This window comes from Leptonychotes weddellii, chromosome 12, assembly GCF_054177405.1.
Source record: "Leptonychotes weddellii isolate Sample4059 chromosome 12, ASM5417740v2, whole genome shotgun sequence".
NCBI classification, from domain to species: domain Eukaryota; kingdom Metazoa; phylum Chordata; class Mammalia; order Carnivora; family Phocidae; genus Leptonychotes; species Leptonychotes weddellii.
In genome coordinates this window covers 43,051,145-43,075,119 of record NC_138380.1, presented here as the reverse complement: position 1 = coordinate 43,075,119, position 23,975 = coordinate 43,051,145, and the positions used below count along the sequence as shown (strand labels likewise).

The window sequence follows — 23,975 nt, the reverse complement described above, 5'->3', positions numbered from 1 at the left end:
CCGTGGTCCTGTCTGAAACCGTGAGGATTGTTTCCAAGCTGACTCACACCACTAATGTCAGGGAGCCGTGTCACACGGCGCTGGGCTCTACAAGCTGTTGCTTGCGCGGTCGCCGCCGCGGCCGCCGCTCCCCGGCGGGTGCATCAGGGTCCGCTCTTGGGGCGGGGCCGGGGCGGGGCCGGGGCGGGGTCCGCCCCCTCCGCGCGGCGGCCCCGCCCCTCCTCTCCCTCCCTGGCGGACCGCAATGATTTAGAAGTTCAGGAATCCCACGTGACGTCACCGGGGGGGTGATGTAATGCACTCTAAATAGAATGTATTGTAATCTTTGCTCAGTCCAACGTGGTCCCTTCACCCGGGCTCGGCTCTTGCCTTCTCCACACTTGTTTGGTAAGTTCCTAAAAATACGGCTCGGCCACTTCTGGGGCCTTTGCATTTAGCTACTTTTGTTGCACTTGCCGCGGGAGCCATCTCGGGAGCGTACTTGGTTTGCAGGGGTTGGTTCTCGGCAGCAGCCGCGAGATTACTTGGTCCAGTGGGCAGGTCACAGGACAAGGAGTAGGGAAGATGCGATGCATTTTTTTGGAGGGTGATCTGTGTTTGTAAACACTTTGGCGGACCAGAGGGAAGTCCGGCCCCAAATGCTGGTGGACTGTGGAATTCTGCTGTGTCCTGAGGCCACTCCAGAGACCCCACGCCGTGTCCGTTCCGGAGCGCGTCTCGGTGGCCGCCGCGCCGTGCGACTGGAGGGATGCTAACGTGGAGCGAGCGCCGTGTCCTCCCCGGCGTGGTGCGTGTGTGGGAGCGCGCGTGTGTTTCCCTGATACGGGGAACAGTTATGAATCGGGGGTGTGTGTTTGCCTCCAGAGACCTGGCAAGGTGCGGAACCCTCCAGAAGTGCGGTCAAGCGGCGGCAGCGGCGGTGGCAGCGGAGACGGCGAGCCAGGAACCTCCGCCCGCGTCCCCAACTTCCCCGTGATGTGGCGGAACCCCCGGAGAAAGTTTGCAAACTTCCAGCGGGCGCGGCGAGGACGCCGGGTCACCTAGGGGCGGGCGGGCGGGCGCGCGCGCGGGGGGCTCGCTCCCTCCCGGTGCCGAGCCTGCCGCTGCCACCTCTCCCGCAGCGCTGCCCGCCGCAGCTGGTGGGCGCGCGCGCCCGGGGAGGGGACGTGGCCCTTGAAGGGCACTTGGCTTTCGCTCCAGGCGCAGAAAGCTCGAGAGTGGCGCGGCTCTGTTCGCTTTCACTCCTGCAGCCGTCTCCTGCCTCCGTCCGGTTCTCACTGGCATCATTACCTCTTCCCCGCCGCTGCCCCAAATGACAGCTCCCGCTTTTGCCGCGGCAGCGCGGTGGCAGTTCCCAGGACCCGGCGGCGGAGCCTTCCTCTCCGGCAGATTCACCACGCAACCGCTTAAACTTTTCACGAAGTTCGTAGAGGGGCAAGACGCGCGAAGGAACCAAGGACACGTTTTCTCCCGGCAACTGCATCCCACTTCTTCTTTGCCATAGAATTATTTCCGGGGGGAGGGAGTATCCGGTAGAGAAAGCCTCAGACCTCGCCCACCCCCTCCCCAACTTTGCCTGAACGGGTGCCACCCCCACTTGATGCTTGTTCAAGGCCAGGAACTGGAGTGGATTGCTTGTATTTTGCGTTGTCAGAGTCCTCAGGGTGTGTTTGATTTTTATTTTTCCCTCCCTCTCTGACATGTGTCAAGGAATAAAGGCTGGATACAGGTCCATTACGTCATTCTGCAGGCCAGTAAGTGTTTGATTAACAGCTTCAGATACTCAAGAGTTCGGGGTTTAGAAATGCTGACAAAGCAACTCTGCTTTCCATCCCACCCCTAACATACTCGTACAATCACCCGATCCCTGGGCATCTTTATTGCCCTCTCCTCCCCGTACCCCTCGTTCTCTACCCCTCTCCCGCCCACACCGTTATCACTCTGGCCCCGCCTCCGCCTTTTATTGCTTTCCCTAGGCCAGTCACTGTCCCCAGGGTGTGCGTATGAGCTTCTGGTGTCTGAGCGGAGCACGGTACCTGATCAAGGCACACACAATCTGCCCTTTTCTATTATTTAAGAGAGGCACCAGCGAGCCCTCTACTCCAGGGCGAAAATGCTCAGTCCTGATAGAAAAGGCATCTCAGGACACGTTTAGAGTCCTTATGATAATACTGTGTCCCTGTGGTGACTTAGGAAAGCAACACACCCACTGCAAACAAAGTACTGAATTTTACCTAGCGCCTTCTCCAACCGTTTAGCAGAAGAGGGAAGAAGTGAGGATGCTGATTAAATCAAATATAGCCAAAAGAATCAAGATTCAACGTTTCATTTGCAAAGTGAGGGAATGTGAGTCGTTGAACCCAAACACCTTACAATAAATTGGTGTATGTATTTCTTTCTCTTAATCTTAAGTTTCTATATTTAAAGAGAAAGTTGAATACTTGAGTCCTAGAATTGAGTCAGAATCTGCCTATCTGACAGTTGCAGTAAAAACACTGTGTGTGATGTGTTTAAGGGATAAAAGTAAGAAGAGCTCTTAGTGGGAGGAGGGTGTGTGTGTGCAGCAGAAATCAAATAAAAAATCTATTGACAGAGTTTTGGATTGAGTGGGGCAAAGGATTTGGGTGTTCTCTGATTTGAAGTTGGCGGAAGCTAAATTAAGGAACATTTATATTCTGAGTATGTGGGAATTTCGTGAAGAACACATGTTTTGTTATAATCAGGTCCACTTTCTTCCAAGTGAGACAGCCATACTGTCGAGTAGGCATTTGTGAAACTTCTGTCTGGGGTCTAATTGACATCCTTCCCCAAGTTTGTGGCAGTATTTATTATTTATTCACATCTAGAGATGAAATAGTATGGCCCCTGCAGAATGCATGTGCATCTAAAATGTTAAACTTCTTGTTTGTGATGCATAGACCTAAAATAAAAAATGGCCCGGGTCACCAGCACTGGAGAGTGTGATTAATGATCAGTGATTTAGTGATCAGTGATTAGTGGTTTTATTCAAACTGTTACCTCTGACCAGAAGCACACATCAGAGGATTAACAGGCTCTTTAGATAAATGCTCATTAGTGGAAGGGGGAAAGCAAAGATAATAGGCATGCACCCAGGGACAACTTTCGAAGAAAATCATTCCCCGTCTTCAGAATAATAAGCTCTATTAACAGAAAGCCCTTTTAATTTAAAACTTGCTTTTATCTTGTAAATCAAAGTTAGATGTAAAAGTTTGTAGTGCCATTATAACCTAAATTTTCCCATATCCACTCGATGTGGATTATCTCAGTAGCGATATTTTTTTTTATTTAAATAAACAATTGGACCTTCAGAGCAACTGAACCCTGACAAGTTCTTAACTCCCAGGGTTTGAAGGTGTCCCCCCTTCTACAACGGAGAGTGCAACTTGCTAGCTAGATGGCGCACTGTTGTTTGGTGTTCTGTGCTGTTGTGGTGCAGGAGTCTCAACGAGCAAGTAGCTGCTTGCGAGGTGTTCTTCCACACTTCCAACAAAGTTGATTCTGTGTAGGGTTGGAGGCTAGACAGTTCTACAAGTTTTTAGTCACATTTTCCATGTCAGTTAAATCTGGGGAGTTCAAGGCTACTGGAAAAATTAGTCTCATTAGTAAAAGAAACTTAGCGAATGAGGGAGGAAAGGAGGTACCGGAGTCCAGGAGAGGTACCTCTGGGTTGCAGAAGTGATTGTAAATTACCGGACCTGTTCTTTTTTTTTTTTTTTTTTTTAAACTAAGAGCTAGTTTCACAATCTTGTGGTCTGAAATTCTGAAGCAAATACTCAAAGATTTATTTTCTTCCTAATCTTGCTGGTGAAAAAGAAGTTACTAGAAAGAAAGGAAGAAAAAAACTTGATTTGGTGACTGCAGGAAGCAACACATTGCTGATTTTATTCTGCAAATAATGGTAAGATAATGTTTCTTATGCTTATGAAGCAGAAAGGAACTTTGCAGTTGGTTAAATGAGGCTGATCTTATGTTTTCATAGATAGAATTCAGAAATGGAATTCTTATTGCATACCGAATTTTAATGTTGCCTTTGTCAGTTTCCTGGGACTTGGTAGCATTTTGTGTGGAAGGTGTATGTGTGTGTGTGTGTGTGTGTGTGTGTGTGTGTGAATAAGACCATTATTTCCTGGGTAAAATAATGTTCATGGGCGTGTGAACTGCAGGGGGGAGCTATGAGGCATGTTAAATAATGTGTCAGGTAAGAATTCCTTTTTCCACAGGCCTTCATGAATCACTTTAATAAGTACTTAAGTTTTAATAAGGAAGGCATTTTTAAAAAAGAAAGCTAAAAATGAAAATAAAACAAACAAAAAAAATTCTCCACATCCAGACCTCTATATGTATTCCCCTGAAGTAGGATGCTGTTGATTGAATATCAGCTATTACTTTAGTTTTAAAACTTAAAAAGAAAACAATAATAGAACTCACTGGTGCCTCCCTATAAATGTCCTCATTTTCCTTTGCGTCATTTTATACAGATCTGTTATTTTAAAATCCTGACTGATTCGTAACAACTTGTATTTTTCAACTTTACTGAGGGTAAACATGTTTGCTCAATTGATAATATCTTCAAGCTGTTTTTGAATGTAAATTGCTGATATCCATAAACTGCCTGTCAATAAGAAGTCAGTTGTGACCTTATATAGTTTCTACATAAGTAGATAGTTTATTAGAACATTCCCACAAAAACATGGACCCATCTCTGACATTGCAGCTTTGATTTGAATAGGAGGTTAATTGAATGGTTGTTTGCCAGAGAGACTTTTCCTGTATAGTTTTTCAATTACCGTAGGTTGAAGATTTTCATGCAACTATTTGTCAGTTTCCCACACCTGCAGATTCAAAACCAATCGATCGTGGACTTTCCATGGCTGTTGGTACCAATGTCAAGTTCCTGGTCTCCTGATTTCTTACTATAATTTGCCTTTTAGCAATGACGCATCACTTTCCATAGTATTTCCTTAGCCTTGGAGTTTGTTTCTTATTAAGCTGAAAATTGTTTTGTGGGAAGGTGATGTTTGCTGTATCCTCAAGATGTGAACTTTGTGTTTGTAGCTGGTTTTCTTCTGATTGTGTTGTTAGATTAAAATTGGGGATTTGAGTGGACTTATTATGTTTGTCATCTTTTTTTTTTTCCCTTCTTCTTCACTTCAAAGCAGTGCTGTTAGTCACAAAATTAATGTGATCATGGCTGGTGTTTCCCATCTATACGCTTCTTTTGCTTCTTACAAATTGGATTTCTACAGCAATTTAAGATCTTTTTTTAGAGGCAGCTTTCTTGGATGAAGATGGAGCAATGATCTCAGTCAATTCATTATCTTGTCCAGTTTCACTACCAGCTGTATTATGGGAATCTACCAATGCTTTTTATAAATTAGTGTTTAAAAATATATATCTAGTACTATCTCTCTGAATGCTCTTTACGAAAATTATGCAACTGAGATAAGGTAATGAACTGGGGGGCAGTAGCCTCAAACATTTAAATGTGAGAAAGAATCACTTTCAGATATGCTAAACAAACTTAAAGAACCTTTTTGTATTGCTATTTGTAAACTAAATAAGCTATCTGTTTTGTGGCATTGCTTTAAATAGAAACTCTTACACTTTAAAAATGACATCATGTTTAATGTTTTCACTAAAAAGTTCTTATATTTTGTAATTAGGGAAAAATGGGCAATTAGTGATTTTGAGGATCCATTAGTATTCCATTGTTGGGAATCGCAAATCATGGATTTAACATAAGAGAACAAAGAATGAGAAGGCTTTTACAAATTTTCAGGTATTGATAACAGTATGCCAGAAACAAGAGTAAAATTTTTGAAGCTCATATTGAGACTCTGGGTCTTTGAAAATCAAACTTACAGAGTTTGGATAAATTTTGGAATGTATAAGATGTTACGTTGGCATTTCTGTATTTCTTTCTGTCAAGCTCACTCTATTGCTCATTTATATTTTCTGAGAAATAGATCAGAATCAGTTTAACACTTTAAAAACACATATTTTAGTTGCTTCCTTCTGTTTCCTCAAGGTTTACATTTTTAATCTCTACCCTAAAATTAACAAGGATTGAAAACTACCATATTGGCGTTTGGCTTGAACTAATTTTGGAGAGGAAGAATTCCTTTTGGACCAGGGATTCTGATGGCGAGATAGAAAGGCTTGCTATAGCGTATGCAGAGCTGGAGCTGGGGAGGTCTTCTCATTGATAGACCAACCTTGTCACTTTGCAGAGGAGAACCCAAGGCCTGGTTGTGTCCCCTGGCTCACCAAGGCCCACAGCTAGAGTGCCAAATGGAGCCGAAAAGCCAGGTCCCGGCCTCCAGGTCAGGTTCTCTTTCCATGAGCCAGGCTGCCATAAATGGTCGTGAATGAAACATAACCCATGGCTTTGGATGCTTTGCTCTTTTCAAGCCTTTTGATCACTAACCTTTCAAAGACCATTTTTATCAGATCTTTTGAATGAATCCCCTGACCATAAAACTGTAGTTTCTATTCTGTATATTCTGATATATTCGTAATGCTAATTTTTTTCATGTTGTCCTCCTTATTGGAAAGCCATTCTTCTTATTCTTCACCATTATTATTAGACATGCCCTGTAAAACAGCACCCTCCAGATTTCATTTGAGACTAAAAACCAGGCAGAACTTAAAGATGTTCTAAAAAACCCCGTAGGATAAGGCAGTAACTTTTGTTACTTTTGTTTTCTTAATCACCTTTGAAGAAGGGATCTGAAAAATTATTTAAAGTTAAAGTAAATCATCTTTCTTTGTGTCGAATAGAGCAACAAGTGCTATTTTCATTCTGGCAGATGTACTTTTAAAGCCCAGAATCTGTCTCTAGTATATTATCTATCTAGGTCGGTGTATACGAGAGTGTTTGGAGGTGAATGTTACTACATCAGAAGTGAGTTGAGTCTAGAAGTATGGTCTTTGAGGTTTGGCTGGCAAAAGTTGACTAATCATAGCTAATAGAAATCATGCATGCACATAGGGGGCTCCAGAGCACCACACATTTGATTTAAGATGACATTTTGGTTATGCTGTATTTAGGATGGGGAACAAGAATATCTCAGTAGAAATCTTGAATGCATCTACTGTATTTTTTATTTGGCTTGACCCATAGGTTTCCTTTCCAGCTCTTTGCGTGAACACTTTATATCAGAATTCAGGTCTCTTTTATTCTCTTATTACACTGAGGAGCCCCTGTGTTGCATGATTCCTCAACTACAACACATTTCAGCCAATTTTATGCACATCTCTCCCTGCTGGCTTCCCAAGGGGGAAAACCACATGCAACAAAAAACATCTTTGTTTTTGTTTGAATTAGCTGATTATAAGAAGAAATACATTTTATCTCCATTTGCCAGATTTGGTAGGACCCTTTTATTTTTATCAAAACAAGATCTCCTTCTCTAAGTAAGCAATGATGCTGTTTGGCCTCTGAATGACCAGGTACTAATCCTTGCGCCGGAGGGTAGAAGGCATTGAGGATAAAATCTGTTTCCACCAGGGTGGCGAGGCGTGATGTGGCAGGCCATCATGAAGAGCTTGATCTGCCTTCCTGAAATGACAGCATTGTCCAGAAAAACACTGCCTTCTGGGAGGAAGGACAGCATTCTCAATTCTCGAACTTCTAAATTCTGAGCAGGGACTGTGCTGAAGATGGCTCTCAGGATGCGGAGAGTCTCTGAGGTTATTTACTAAACTACAACATTGTAAAACACAAGCTAGAACTTAAAAGCCTTAATGGTTTTCTTTATCCATTCTCTGCATTTCCCTTATACTGATGTTTTTCTAGATTTATTTTTAAGCATCCATTTTGGTTACTCTGCTTTCATGAGTAACCCTACAGTAACAAATCACAAGTGTGTGCTTAACAGGAGAGGGGACATTTTTCCATAAGGGAAAATAGATTTTAATATCCAATCGTAGAAGAAATAATTAGCAAGACAAAAGAGAGAAAAGTTTGAAATCCAATTGATGGCATCCCCAAGCTCTGCCGTAGCTCTGCAAAACCAGGTGGTTCATGGCCGCAGGAAAAGACTAAGACTGGAAGAGGGAATCCCCAAAGTGCTGCCTTCAACTCATTATGCTTCTCTGCCTCAGTTTCTTTGTGTGTGATAAAAGAGTGTTAGTCTTGACCAGCACTGTCCAACAGTGGGAGCCATAAATGCAAGCCACCTATGTAATTATGAATGTTCTAGTAGCCACACTATAAGGAGGTAAAAAGAAACAGTTAATTTTAATAACATATTTTATTTAACCCAGTGTATTTGAAATAGTATCATTTCAACATATAATCAATATAAAAATGTTGAGGAGGTACTTTGTGATTTTTTTTGTTGTTGGTCCTAAATCTTTGAAATCTGGTGTGTAGTTTACAGTTAACCTGAGTTACAGGTCTCGGTTCAGGCCAGTCACATTTCAAGTGCTCTGTAGCCACATGTCGGCCAAGTGACAGTGGTGTCAGGCAATGCAAATCTACATTCTGTTTCAATGGTTCTTAATCCTGACAGCCCAGTGGAACCACCTGTGGAGTTTGTAAAAAGTACGGATACCTCCTCCCCACACCCAATTCCGATTTGATTGGTTTGGGGTGGGGACCTGGGTCTTTGTATTTTTAAAAGCTCCAAAAGTGTCTATAAAATATAGCCAGGTTTGAGAACTGCATTTCTAACTGATCTCTATGGTATCTTCTGCTCTAACAGTCTTCTTTTTTTTTTTTTTTTTAAAGATTTTATTTATTTACTTGACAGAGAGAGAGCGAGCACAAGTAGGCAGAGCAGCAGGCAGAGGGAGAGGGAGAAGCAGACTTCCCGCTGAGCAGGGAGCCTGATGCGGGGCTCGATCCCAGGACCCTGGGATCACGACCTGAGCCGAAGGCAGACGCTTAACTGACTGAGCCACCCAGGCGCCCCAGGTCTAACATTCTATGATCTATTAACGGGAAGGGATTGCAGGAAGGCATTCAGAGTTCAAGAGCAGCAAGTGGTTGTCATAGGCATGCGGCACACTACAAAACATATTTAAGGAAATGTAATCAATAAACATTAAAATGCACAGATTGAATGATTTAGAAGACAGCTCTTTGTGCCACAGATGAACCCTGCTTTGTATGAGTTTCAAATATTTTAAATGGTTTGCTTCCCCCCAAATCTTAACATTCGATTTGGTTTGAATGCAGCCTCTTAGAAACCCTCCATTTTGGAAAAGGTCAAGAGCGCCACATTTCGGTTATTTTGCCAGTTTACTTGTCTTTGCCCTAGGTACTACTTACCTTTAGCTCTTTTTGGAGGGAGAGATCTTACTGCATTTAAGACAGCTGGATCCCCTTGTGTTTCTCTCTAAGCTTTTAACAAGCTTTGTGTCATTGCAGAGAACAGACTTGCCCTTTGCTCACATCAGGATGTTAGTTATAGCTCCTCGACTTAAAGTGTTTATTCTCCTTGTCATCCTGTAAAATATTAGAAGAATCAGTATTTCTCAACGCACACCAGAATGTGCTCCTTTAATACATTTTCAACAATATGCCAGTTTGTGCCTTCACTACAAGGATGCAAAGAACCAAAAATTAAAAACAATGATTTCCAAACTCCTCACCATCTTCTTTCCAAGTCAACAAACAGTGTTGTTTGTGGAGGGGAGGAGAGACCTCGAGGATGGTCTCTTGTGACTTCGTGCTGCTGAAAGCCTCTGCATTCCCGAATTTGTGAGTCACTTCACCCCGAACCTCTCTCATCCCCTGCATAGCGGTCTGTTTCCAAGTACATGTGGCCATGTGCTTTCTAAACATGACTTACAAACATTTTTAGGTACAGAATGGCACATTTTTCTACATTTTGTGGTGAATACATTTGTGTTTTCTGTCATGTTATTCCTTGGAAAAAATTTTAACCTCCATTTATTAGAAGAAACTGAGGGATTGACAAGTCAAAGCATCGTGTTCACTAATTAGAAGGGTGTGAGACAAGGGCTCCCATTTATCAGTGCCTAAAGATAAGCACTACTCTGGGTGGTTTCCAGGTGGGGATTTTCCAATTGTGTGTACGATTGTGTTTTGTCTTTGAACCTACAAATAACATTTTTTCTGTTGCTTTTGCATGCATTATTTGCACTTAAATGATTTCTCTGCTAATATCTCTTGCTTCCCAGCTCCAGGCTACATGTACCTGGATTGATGAACAAATACATCTGGGTCTATCAGCCTCTTCACATGGGATCTATTCTGAAAGTTGCATGGAGACAAACCTGTGTTTTTAGTGGTATCTAGGGAAACTTTCTCTAAGGCTACTTTGTGATTGACTGTTGAGGACTTGGTGGAAAGAAAATGAGATTAAAGATGTAAGTTGTTCAACTCTTTTAGGGATTGAAAGTAAAGGGTTTGGGGTATTCATTCATGGAGCAAGATAGAGAGCTCCTGAATTATCTTCAGGAAAACATTTTAGGTCTTGTTTTACCGATGTACTCTCTTCATACTTGGCTTGGAGTCATCTGCTTTTGAGTATTTTGTTTTCTCCTAATCATGACTAGGGTTGGATTTAGTTATGTGCAGTTTCTGTCTGCACCTCTGGGTCTTCCTTGTGTGAGCTACAAGCCATGATTAATAATGAAATCTGTGACCAGTGCCAGGGACGGATTAGTTTGGCTCTTTTTCTAAGCACTATACTAAAGTTAAAGTAATTTTAGTATCCATGCATATATGTGGTTATGGTGGTTAAGCTTGTATATAAATAAAAACCTCGGCCAGTGAGGGCCTGGATGTGACTAGCATATATATTTGCAAATGTGATTATTATCTTTTTTAGATGCCGATGGATGAATTGTCCTTCTTTTGAGCAAGTTTCTATTTGTCACATTGATTTAGATACACACATTGTTGATTAAAAGATATTGCTAGATTTAAAAAAAGTTGAAACCATATTTAAGACGCTCTTCTTTTCTAATATGGCCTGTTTAAGCACACATTGTTTACAATTTCATCTTCCAGCTTTGCAAAGCCAGATAACTAACAACCACCATTCTCAGTGCCGTGCTGGTGGACGTTATCAAAGATGATGGTGCACAATGTTTTGGCACCATGAAGCAACATGTAATTTGAAGTTGTACTTTTTGTTAAGTACCCATGCTAATCTCCAAATCATTGAAAACATTAAAAAACAAAACAAAACAGTGATGTCTGCTCATTGGATGGAGGCAGCACTGGCAAAGATACACTTTTTTTTTTTTCATGTGCCTTAGGAGCACTTGCAAAAATCAGGGATAAAAAAAAAAATTACATGTAATTATTTGGCATGCCCTTTGGAAGGGACATTCTTAAGACAGAGAGGTGGGGCGCCTGGGTGGCTCAGTCGTTAAGCGTCTGCCTTCGGCTCAGGTCATGATCTCAGGGTCTTGGGATCAAGCCTCGCATCGGGCTCCCTGCTCCGCGGGAAGCCTGCTTCTCCCTCTCCCACTCCCCCTGCTTGTGTTCCCTCTCTCGCTGTCTCTCTCTGTGTCAAATAAATAAATAAAATTAAAAAAAAAAAAGAAAAAAGACAGAGAGGTTAACCCTTTAACCCGAGTCATTTTTACGCTTTCCAGGAAATGTGCTTCTTTTTTTTCCCTAAAGCACAAAAACTATAGTATCTTTAAAAGGAAGGTTGTCAATGGGATGCTTTATTTTTATTTAACATCTAGCAGATATTTTAGGAATTCTCCTTAGAAGCCTTATATTCCTTTATATGGTTTTAGTTTTTTAATGTTTGTTTAAAAAATAGGGGATTCTGGAGATTGGTTGCACAACAGTGTGAATATACTTCACACTACTAAACCATACACTTAAAAATGGTTAACATAGTTAAATTCATGTTATGTGTATTTTAACATAATTTTTTAAAAAGGAGGGATATAAGGTTTGCATGTACCCATTCCCCAGATGGAGCAATAGAATGCATAGACAACTTATTCAAACTTAGGTATAACAGCTTTAGTATCTTAATGGCAAGAGCAAAAATCTAAAGAGGACTTGTGCATTTCTGGTCAATGAGGAGAGGTGACAGGTGTGTAAGGTGATTCTGACCCATAGGATAACCCAGGGAGGACAACAGCTAGGCACACAGCACTGAATGCCTTCTTTTTCTGGAGACTGGCTTGGATCTTGATGGGCCCTGTGTATAGAAAGCTGTATCACTTAATTTGAAAAACACACCATTTGGCATTATTTGAACATGTCTATTTGTATTGACTTGATTGCCTTAGTGCAAGGATATGCTCAACTGATATGTTCAAATGAGAAAAGATAGACCTGTAGTTTATAAAAGGGAATATAAGTCCACACTTCCTTCCCTCCCTCCCTTACTTCCTTCTTCCCTCCCTCTCTCTTTCCCTTTCTCCCTTCCTTTATTGGATATTTACTGAGCACCTATTATGTGCCAGGTACTAGGGACACATGATCAAAGCCAGACACAGTCCCTTGCCTCCCAGAACTTACCAGTAGGAGAGACACCAGATAGGTCAGTGCCACAGAATATTGTTGGGGTGCAAGTCTGGAGGCAGCAAGCCCCATCAGGGGGCTAGTGTGGTTTGTCCAGGCAAGATGTCATGGTGGCTTGGCTACAATGGTGCCAGATTAAAAAAAAAAAACGGATCAATATGACTAGGTTATTGATTCCTGGAAGATGAGGGAAAGGAAGAGGGCCTTACTCATTCTAAAGGGAGAGGGAGCCTGGCAGGAAAAGCTTGACCCAGTACTGAAGGCCAGATTGTCCTTTGTGGTGGTAGAGGAATGGAGGGTTTCTGGCCTAGTGCCCATGGGCATGTGTCTGAATCCTTGAATGAGAACAGAGAAGTGTAAACAGAAACTCAGAGAGCAGCTGTAACTAAAAACTGGGGTGCAGCCTCTGGGTTACAGGCAGTGCAGTTTTGGTAATTTCTGTCAGAAAGTAACCCCCAGAGGAAGAGGCCCCCGCCTCCCAAAGCAAGCACAGCTGAGGCTCTCAGCAGGGCCTAGTGCACGGCTAAGTGCGTTCGCTTCCTCCGGCCGCTGTTAACAAAGCGCCATGGACTGCGTGGCTGGCAGAAATTTATTTTCTCATGGTTTTGGAGGCTAGAATTCCAAAGTCGAGGTGGAATGGTTCCTTTTGAGGGCTGAGAGGGGAAATCGTTCTGAGTCTCTCTGTTTGGCTCGTAGGTGGATGTCTTCTTTTTGTGTCTCTTTGCATTGTCTTCCTTCTGTGTGTGCCTCTGTGTGCATATTTCCCCTTTTTATAAGGACACCAGTCATATTGGATTAGGACCCACTCTAAGGACCTCATTTTAACTTGACTATCTGTAAGGATTTTATCTCCAAATAAGGTCACATTTTAGGGTACTGGAGATTTGGGGGGAGGGACATGATTCAACCCATAGCAGTAGGTAAGCTTTCAAGAAGATAGCACCCAGGGCACATAGTAGTGGGATCCCACAGGAGCTGGAAGATTGGGAGTGAAGCGGCTCATAACCAGCCATTTTTTAGCAGGTATTAAAAATAAACTTATGATGGACCCCCAGTGAAACTTGGAACAAGTCTTCAGAGATGGGGGTACACACATTACCAGGTATGGACAAAGCCAGCAAAACAAGGCTATGCCTTAAAATAGATATATACATATTGCACTGATTAATGAATTTGCTAATATGGACATTGTCCTTGGTTTGGCCTTGAATTTGTCTTCAGAGTTTATGAATGAGCAGTGCTGAAAGGGCAACACCAACTTTTAACCTCAAGAACAAAGAATTAAATACAATTAGTTTGTCACCCTGCCAGGCTTAACAATCATTGTTTTGATGTGATAATATTTACTCAAAAGGACAATAGCCACCAGTTTCCATACACAACATACACACACACAGACAGACAGACAGACAGACAGACACACACACACACACAGTTGAACATAGATGTTTCAATGCAGGGAAAAAAAATTCAGCTTTTCTAGTTGTGAATAATTTATGCCTATGTGCTACCTCTGTTTTACGCAATGAAAGCACAGAGTACAAAATTCTGTGTTTTAAAAACATATCCTAATAAATAACAAATAACCCAGTTAAAAATGGGCAAAACATCTGAATAAGCAGTTCTACAAAGAAGATATGCAGATGACCAATAAGCACATGAAAAGATGTTCAATGTCATTAGTTATCGGGGAATGAAAATCAAAACCATAGTGAGTTACCACTTTGTACCCTGTAGGATGACTATAATAAAAAAGACAGGCAATAACAAGTTTTGATGAGGTTATAGAGAAATTGGAACCCGTAGACATTGCTCGTGGGATTGCCTAATGGCACAGCCACTTTGGAAAATAGTTCGGTAGCTCCTTAAAAAGTTAGACATAAACCTCGTGACCCAGCAATTCCACTCCTAGGTATACACCTAAGAGAAATTAAAATATATGTCCACACAAACACTTGTACATAAACGTTCATAGCAATGTTATTCACAATAGCCAAAATGTGGAAATAGCGCAAAGCCCATCAACTGATGCATGAATAAAGAAAAGGGGGTCTGTCCATATATTGGAATATTCTTTGGTCAGAAAAAGAAATGAAGTACTTACACGTGCTACAACATGCATGAAATTTGAAAACATTATGCTAAGAAAAAGTGTCAGATACAAATGACTGCATATTGTATGATTCCATTTAAGTAAAAGGTCCAGAATAGGCAAATCCATGGAGAGAGAAGGTGGATTAGTGGTTGCTACGACTGAGGGTAGGGCTGGGGACTTGGGGGTGACCACTAAGCCCTATGTGGTTTCTCCTTGAGATGATGAAAATATTCCAGAATTGATTGTGTTGCTATTTGCACAAATCTGTGAATATTCCTAGGCCATTGAATTGTACACTTTAAGTGGATGAATTGTATGGTATGTGAATTACATCTCAAGAAAGCTGTTAAAAAAAGATAATACATCATGGAGAAAAATACAGGATGCTAAATGTAGTTAGGTTATATGCCAAATAGGGTATTTTGATCCAATAACAAGGATGTTTGGGATGAATATATCAAGATGAGCGGTGGAGAAAGGTTGATAGGAGCATTACAGATCTTGGAAATAGGAATAGTCAACTACTAAAAATCTTAGAGCATATGCCATATGTCTCCAGCCTGTACCTCTCTTCTGGGCCAGGAGCCCTGATTTCTAGGTTCACTCTGGACATTTCCTCCTAGATGGACTGCTGCTGTTCCTTAATTTTCAAATTGTCCCAACAGGAACTAATCTTCATACCATTTCTCCTTCTGACACACCCATTTCAGTAGGGGCCACCATCATCCTCTGGGTCCACTGCTTGAACTTCAGTTGCTGACTTTGCCTTTCCCCTTGGCCATTACGAACAGGTCATTGCCAAGTCTTCTAGGCCCCATGAGCAAAGTCTTGTGATTTTTTGTCCTTCTGCCCTGTCTCCTTCTCAACCACTTCCTTCTGTGAACCGAGAATTAAGGGGAACAGAATTATTTATCGAGTCTTTATTGAACCTACTCTCTCAATCTACTATGTCAACCTTCATGACCAACCTACCCAGGAGTTGGACTTATCCTTTTTATAGATAAGGAAAATGAGGCTCAGAGGGTAAGGGACAAACCAGTTAATGGGACAAAGGAAATGTGACCAATAATTGGAGGAATTGGGGTTTAGAACTGTTTTGTCTGGTCCCTGAGCTCAGACTCTTTCCACTGTGACTATGAAATAAATCTTTCTACTCTACGGCTCTGAATGTCTTATTTCTCCGCTCAAGAACCTTCACCAACATCTGTTTTAAGCCCCCTAGGGCAACCCCAGCCAGCATCCCTGTAGGTATAGCCCATATTCAAGCCAGGTCCATAATAAACTCTTGTTTGTGTTGGCTGCCTCTCTGCCATGTTGAGACTCTCCTCTTCCCTGGAATATCTGTCCTTGTCCAGCACACCCCTTCCTCCTACCGCCTCACCTTGTGCCTGTGAAAACACTCATCTCCTGATCTCCCAAAGTAAAAACTAAATGCAGAATTAATTCCTTAGTATTTTCTTAATATTTTTTCTTATGATTAAAAAATATCTTCTATTATAGTTATTTTTATATTTGTCATGAATTCCTTCTCTTGGATTATAAGCTCTGTAACAGCAAGAATTGACTTCTGCTTGGAGTTGATTTCCCTCATAGAAACCTAGCATATAGTTCTTTATATGGAGTAGAGAATTAATCTTGAGTGAACTGATGATAGGGATACTCAGACATTGTTCTTTGTCATGAATTTCCTATTAGCAGAGGGAGATGTTTGATGTTTGGTGAGGGTTCCTGGGAAGACCAGCCCAGGGTGATTCTTTAGGTTTATTGATGGATGTCCCTACAGCATAAAAAGCTATGGTAATAATATTTCAGAACTTCAAAAATGGAGTGAGATGAGGAAATCACAGAGCATTTCACAACCCCAAGGAGTCATTGATTTTTCATTTTTACATTCTCTTCCGTACCTGGTCCAGAAATAATTTTTAAATGGTTTTAATCAGACCATAGACACATTTTTAAAGGCTGCTTCCTTCACTTAAAACTATACCACAGACATTCTTTCATGTTGCTACATATTTTTCAAAACTATGATTATGCATCATATTCCATGGAGTTGCTATGCCATAATTTCTTAACCATCCCCTATTGTTTGACATTTAAGTTTGTTGTGGATTCTTTATGATTATAAAAAAACACATAACCAATCTTTTGGCAAGAAAAATATATACTCTGAAGACCTTAATCTCCTTCTTCTTATGCTGGCTGAAAATACCTTCCTTTAGGGTTGAGCTTGGGTAAAAATGTGAGAGAGCTCCAGTTTGTCTTGGGCACCCTCACACTTGTATCCCTTTTATTTCTGCCCCTCTTCTTCTGGACACATTCTGTTACACTTCAGTGCCTGTCACAGGAGCTCAAGGCTGCCCTCCTCCCCCCGACACTGATCTGTCTTCCACAAACCCTGCCCCTCGTGCCCCTCCTCCTAGCCAGATTCTCTCTTCTCTTGCTTCTCAAATCTTGGTAAGATATTAACCTATTTCCTGGGAGTCTGTAATTTTATGACAAAAGGACTTCTGGAGATGGCCTTGTGGTAGCCCAACAAAGTGCATCATTAAAGGTGTGCCTTTGCTCTCTTTAGCTAGAACTCTTCCAGGTTCTAAGGATGTGTCAGTGAACCAACAAACAAAATCTCTATACAAACAGTAAATATATAATGCATCATATAGCAGTAAGTGCTAAAAAGAAAGATGAGACTATGTAAGTAGATACCGTGTGCTCTTTCCTCCTTCAGCTGGACAGTCAGGGAAGGCCTTTCTGAGAAGGTGACGTGAGTAGATAGGCTGGAGGGAGGGGCCCTCCCTGCAGGGGTGTGAAGAACGAGCTTGCAGACAGAGGATCTGCTAGTGCAAAGGGCCTGGTATGTTCAAGGGGCTGCAAGAAGGCAGACATGAAGATGGTGAGGAAGGAGTGGGAGGTGATGGGTGGGCTCACAGACCATGCTGTGAACGTTGGATGTTAATTTTAGCAGCAAAGGAAACCACTGGGGAGTTTTGAGAAGAGAATCCATCACTTCTAAGGACCTTCTTTGTGGTCAAAGAGTGGACTTGAATAGGCTAGGGTGGCAGCAGAGAGATGTGTTAGGAGGCAAGAGACCATGGCAGCTTGGACTGGGTGATCATGGGAGAGGTGGTGAGAAGGCATTTGGCTTATTTGGAAGGTAAAGCTGAAAAGACTTGCTGACAGGTTGGGTGTAGGGGTCAGCGAGACCTCAGGGAGGATGCTATGGTTATGGACCTGAGACACTGAGAGGATGGAGTTCCATCAGCTGAGATGGGGAGGATAGCCTGTGCAACAGGTTTGGTGGGTGAGAAATGAAACTCAACTGTGGGCATGTTATGTGTGAGATGTCCAGTAGATGGGGGATGCTGAGTCTGGTGTTCAGGGAGGGGATTTGGGCTACAGGTATAGAGTCAGGATCACAGTCTTGGCATCAGATAGGCCAGCCTCATCTCACAACACATAGTTCCTCATGCAGGGTGCCCAACCACACTGGAGTTATAGGTCCTTGAAAGCACGAAACCCTTCTCAGCTACAGGGCCTTTGTATATGCTGTCCTTTTGCCTTGACCATTCCTGCTGAGACGATGCCTGCTTTTCTAATCTAAATTAGGTTTCCCTGTTAAATACTCCTGCTACCCTGAACTTTTCCTTCTTAGCATTTATCAATTTTTAGATTTATATGAATATATATGAGTGATTTTTAATTTTTTAAAAATTGAAATCCATATGTCTCACTAGAATCTGAATTCTGATCATGCATATTTAGTTTATCACCATTTTCCCAACATCTAGTGCTGGCACATAGCAGACAGTTCTTCAATACTTGCTGAATGAATGGATGCCTGTTATTAATTTATTACTTTACACATGATATATTGCAGTTCCTCTATTTGTAAGCATACGATTTCATGAGTAATCACACCTAATGATTTTCTTATCTTCTTAAAACATAGACTAATTGATTACTTAATGGCTCCATGTGTTTTTTCATGAACAAACACTTTCTTATTAGGTAACAGAAAGGAGTGGGCTGTGGTTAGAGTGAATGATCACTGGACTGTGAAACTTTGAAAAGAAGAGGAATTTAGGCTTATATAAACTTCCTAATCAAAATCCCCCCACCTCCTGTTTCCTTGTCAGCAGCTTTGTTGCATTTCTATGGACACCTCTATCTAACATTGCCTGAGGTTATTTTATAGTGACCTTTGAGAAGACCTATTACTTCCTCCTTGCCATGTTTGCCATATTTATCGCCATGTTTATCGGGGAAAGAAGCCAGGCTGGCGGGGGGTGGGGTGGGGTGGTGGGAGTGTGGTGGGGGATGAGGAGGTCTGAGCAGGATGATGACTTTCTTTGGTGACTCTTAGAAAGGTCTGTTGTCTCCAGCCTCACCAGGGAGAGTATAGGAAATGATATGTGAGGGAAGAGATTTGATTTACTGAGAAAGGGTTGTTAGCTCATAAAAGAGCTCTAGGTCTCTGTCTTTGGCAACGTAGAACTGTATGAAAAACAGGATTAAATTAGAGAATGATCTTTTTATGGTGTTTAAAGCTAGAATGAGGTTTTGGTGGTGCCTATGTTGTTTGAGAAACACATACACTTGTTTCATGAATACATCTGTGTTTGTTACACAGGTCTATATAGAGATTGACTGATGCATATGTCAGTTGGGGAACTTCATGAAACAAGGTCACCAACTTTATAGATAATGTTGCAGTGTGAGGCATCCACTCAGCAAATATGTGTTGAGCATTTACAGTGCTAGACATGGAGTGAGACACTGGGGAAGCATGGGGAACAAGAGAGAGGTCTTTGCCTTCCTGGAGCTCATAAAGTCTGATGAGTCTCAGTCTCCTTGTCTATAAGATGGAGATTGCAATAATACCTACTTTATAGCCTTTGCAAGAGGAGTAAATGGCCATTTATGTAAAAACGCCAATTAGACTGAAAAATGGTATGTAAATTATGAGTGGCTATTATGGTTGATGTACCAAATATAGTTATTGTTTCCTTTTGGAATAAATCCTGATTCATTATTTCTAGTTTTGAATATCCTTCATCCCTATACAACCTAAGATTTTATTCTTAACAATTTAAGGGGCTAAAATTTCTTTCACTATAGTCCTAACAAAAGAAAGAAAATGTGAGGTATGTAGCTTGGGTTATAAACAGTTGTGTTAGTTAGCTATTGCTGTGTAACAAATTAGGCCCCCCCCTCCCCAACATAAATTTATTAAAAATTTTTTTTTTACTTTTTATTTTTATTTTTTTTAGAGGGAGGGAGAGAATGTGCACGTGAGTGGGGTGGGGTTGGAGGGGCAGCGAGAAGGAGAGGGATACTCTTAAGCAGGCTCCATGCCCAGCACAGAACCTGATGTGGGGCTTGATCTCACGACCCTGAGATCATGACCTGAGCAGAAATCAAGAGTTGAATGCTTAACCGACTGAGCCACCCAGGTGCCCTTCTCCAACATGTATTTATTAACTCAGAATTGTTGTGGGTCAGGAATCTGGTTATGGTTTAGCTGGGCCCCCTGGCTCAGGGTTTCTCTCAAGGCTGTAATCAAGATGTTGGCTGGAGCTATAGTCCTCTTGAGCATCATCTAGGGGAAGATCTACTTCTAAACTCACATGGCTATTGCAGGTCTCAGAAGATGCACACCCAAGCTCATTTATATGGCTGTTGGCAGGCTAAGAATAAAACAAGGGTTCTAAGAGGTAGAAAGTGAGAAATAGAAATCAGTCTTTTTTTCTAATCTAATCTCAGAAATGACATCCCATCACATTTTCCATATTCTGTTCATTAGAAGTAAATCACTAAGTCCAGCTTGTACTCAGGAGAGGAGATTACACACATGTATATTAGAAGACTGGGATCACTGGGGGACATCTCAGAGACTTCCTGCTACACAGTACTTGTAAATGATACTTTGAGTTAATGCTGTATCTATGGCATTAATAAAGGACACTATTTGAAATGAAAGACATAAGGGAAATAAGCACCACTATTCCCCTAAGACACCATAGTTAGGGAAGACAAGGGAAGTTGGTGTTAGAGCCTTCTAGATTTTGAGTTGTAACCAGTAAAGAATGCTGGTTCATTCTTTTACTTTTGGCACTGGCTCATGCTTGGATATTTACAACCTCTCTGTTTTTCAAGAAAGCATTTGGAAGGCACTTTCTAAATATTGGTGGTAAACCAAGGGCAGTCTCTCCTAAGAAGAGTACCAAATGAAAAATGTTAATTTAAATTTGTCATTTCATGGGATTGAGATCTCATCCGTTCACTTGATTACTTTTAACCTATACTTGAAAACAAAGCTGCTTCAATCATTTGGAGATTAAGGGGGATAACATTCCAGGTATAGAGGAGACCTAGTGCTATGGGAATAAGCTTGCCATGGATGAGAAGAAGGAAAAAGCCTAGTGTAGCCTAAGTGTAGTGGGCAAGGGGGCAAGTGCTATGGGATGACATTGGGGGTGAGGTGCACTGAACCAGGTTAGGGGTTTCAATTTCAGTCTGAATGCAGTGGAGAGCCATTGCAGGGTTTGGATGACTGTAGACAGCTATGAGTTATTGTTATTTTTTTAGTGGTTCTGATTGCATTAGTTATTGCATCTTTTTTTTTTTTTTTTGATTAATACTCTGAAATCTTTTAACTAAAAGCTGTGCTTGGGCAAAGATAAAATGAACATGGAAGCTTTGTAATAGGATGTTATAATTATGCAATGTGTTTAATAGAGTTGAAGAGCTGTGTGTTTCTCCCAGCCAATGGCAAAGGCAGTGGGGTGGGTGCATTTGGAATGAGGTCCTTATAGCATAGGGATTCCTAGTATTACATTAGTTTCACGTGACAGAACTTACAAGAAATTCATTCAGAAAAACATCCAGTGTAGGAGTCTTTTTGGCATATTCTGTGCATATTTTCTCAAACAAGCAGCCATTATTTTTCTGTTGTGTTCTTTATGGCTGTTGCCTCTATGTAGTCCTGGGGCTCTTTTCTAAGCCCACAGGCACCCGGGCAATTTGGCAGTGTCTTCTAGGATTTTAAAATTAGAACATACCATTTAAAATAGTGGTCTTGGTAACTTCTCTTTCCTCTAAATTCCCCCTGAAGCTGACCTTGTGAAAAAAATACCCCAAAGAGGAACAAAAGGGAATCTATTTTTCCTGAAAGAGTAGCTAGGCAGGGAAGGTTCCAGAGTTTTAACATGGGAAATCAACCAATCCTAATGCTCAAATCTACTTGCTGGTGTGTTCCTTTCTGAATCAAGATGAATTTTAGCTGGCTTGCACAAACATGGTAAAAAAATGTTAACTATATCTCAAGTTTAAGGATTCCCTTACTTTTTAAAAATTTTAAAGAGAAATTTACTGTTTCCTGATTTTAAAAACTCTTAGAAAATACAGAAACATATAAAGAAAGAAACTCTAACCAAAGGTAATCACTGTTGGTGATTTTGTTGCATAGTCTCATATAATCTATGTCTTTATCCATCTGTATCATCTAGTTATAATTCATAGGGTATTTGCAGATTCGCGTTTGGATTTTTTTCTACTTAACATTATTTTGTGAACATTTCCCGGAGGTCATGATTTAGTTTTTGAAAATATAGTTTTAATGGTGGTATAATCTTCTGTTTGTCATAATGTCCTTAAGCCATTCTGCTTATTATTGGACACATAGTCTATTTTGAATTTTTCCCTGATAATAAAGAATGTTGTGGTAAACCTTCCCACACATAACCCTTCATCTGCATCTCTCATTTTTCCAAAGGAATTATTCCAACAAGTGGATTTTGATACATTCTATTAAATTGCTTTCAAACATCTTATACCAGTTGCCTCATCATCATCAAGGCTATGCAGAGTACCCATTAAACTTGACCTTTAGCCAGGATTTAGATAGTCCTTAAAAAGGAAATAGTTGCCAATTTATTAGTCAAAAATTATTTTAATTTGCTTTTATTTGATTAAAAGGAACATTGAACATTATTTCCATTTATTTGCTGGCAGTTTGTCAATTGTCTGTTCACGTCTGTCTGTGCCTTTTGGCCATTTTTCTTTCAGAGTATTAATATTTTGGATATTGAAATTTACACTTTTTAATGTGGGAAAATTATGCACCCTTTATCCTTAAAACTTAGAGGCACAAATACAGCCATATACTTTTAGTATAGAAGGCCAAAAAACATTTTGTGTGTGGGTGTGGTTCTTAAATCCTGAAGCAGTAGTTTATATATGAGACTGCAAATGTGTGAACACATTCCTTTTGGAGCCAGGTCACCCCTGCTCGTTATAGGTTCAGTTAGAGCGATCTTCCCTATGTTTTTCTGCGCATCTCTCCCTTTCGTCTACCGTAATAAAAATCCTAAAAGATCCAGACTTCTACTTATCTCATTTTATTCAGCTGCACTTTGAGGGGGCAGCCTGCCAACCAAGGAAACCACAGTCTGAAAAAGAATCTCATGTGAGAACTGAAGGGGTCAGTAGCTCTAGTGGAGAGGAGTAGTTGACAGAGAAAAAAGACAGCTTCTTGTTGATGCCATGTGAAGAATGAGCTTCCTGATGCCAGCTGGGGCTTAGCGAGCGGGGCCGCGGGGCGCAGGAATTCCAGGTATCTGACAGCCCGCTTGCTTTTCCTGCCTGTGGCGGGAGGCAACTCGCTCATCTCAGCTCCGTCTCTGCTGCCTCATTTTATAATGGAGGTAATCATACCTCAAAGGTATGCTCTAATTAATTACTCTTAGAGACTCTGAAACTATAATTGCTAATTATTGTAACTGTTAGATCATTAATTCTTCACTCCTTTTTATAGATTGTAATCATCTGCCCAAATTCGGCACCCGGTGTCGATCCAGGGATTTGTGGAGACTTTGTTGCCTATTATTTTTCATAGCCTCTTGATGGTTATTTTAGCCCACGCTAAGTGAATGCCTTAAAATCTAGAAATCTGAAAACTTGTTGAAAGTATTTAGAAATTCTGGAGTTCCAAGAAGCAGGAATGCCAAAAAAATAGTTAGAAAATTTTAGATCCCCCTAGATCATTGTAACTCAGTAGTAAAGTAGCTAAAAATTTGAGACTGTTGGTTTTAAGATCACGTTAACTTCTTTTTCCTTCAGTGTGAGCCATATCATCTGGCCACTGGTAAATGATTATACCGAAGACTAGGCATTACAGTTTACCTAGATATTCAGCAGGAAGGTCATGTGGGCACAAATAATTTAACAAATGATGTGTTCTGAACAGCGGCCCTTGCTTTCAGCATGCAGTCTTTGGTTTGCAACTGTGTGTTAACTTATTAGGAATCTTTTTGTCAGTTTTTAAATTCATAAAATTAATGTGGCTCTGAGCTGAAAATAGTGGAAAGAATGTACAGTGAGCATTGG

At 41.2% G+C, this 23,975-nt stretch overlaps 1 protein-coding gene across 3 annotated transcripts in view; it reads left to right on the top strand.

The window, feature by feature from the left end:
- The first annotated feature begins 258 nt into the window (after positions 1 to 258).
- Positions 259 to 23,975, top strand: part of CREB5 (cAMP responsive element binding protein 5) — a 395,972-nt gene continuing 372,255 nt past the window's right edge. The window contains exons 1-2 of one of the 3 annotated variants that reach the window (XM_081800341.1): positions 259 to 387; positions 865 to 3,919. In XM_081800341.1, coding sequence (XP_081656467.1) covers positions 3,917 to 3,919 — 3 coding nt within the window. In that variant the 5' untranslated portion in view covers positions 259 to 387; positions 865 to 3,916. The remainder of the gene's footprint in view (positions 388 to 864; positions 3,920 to 23,975) is intronic. The other 2 variants (XM_081800339.1, XM_081800340.1) reach the window with 2 other exon arrangements.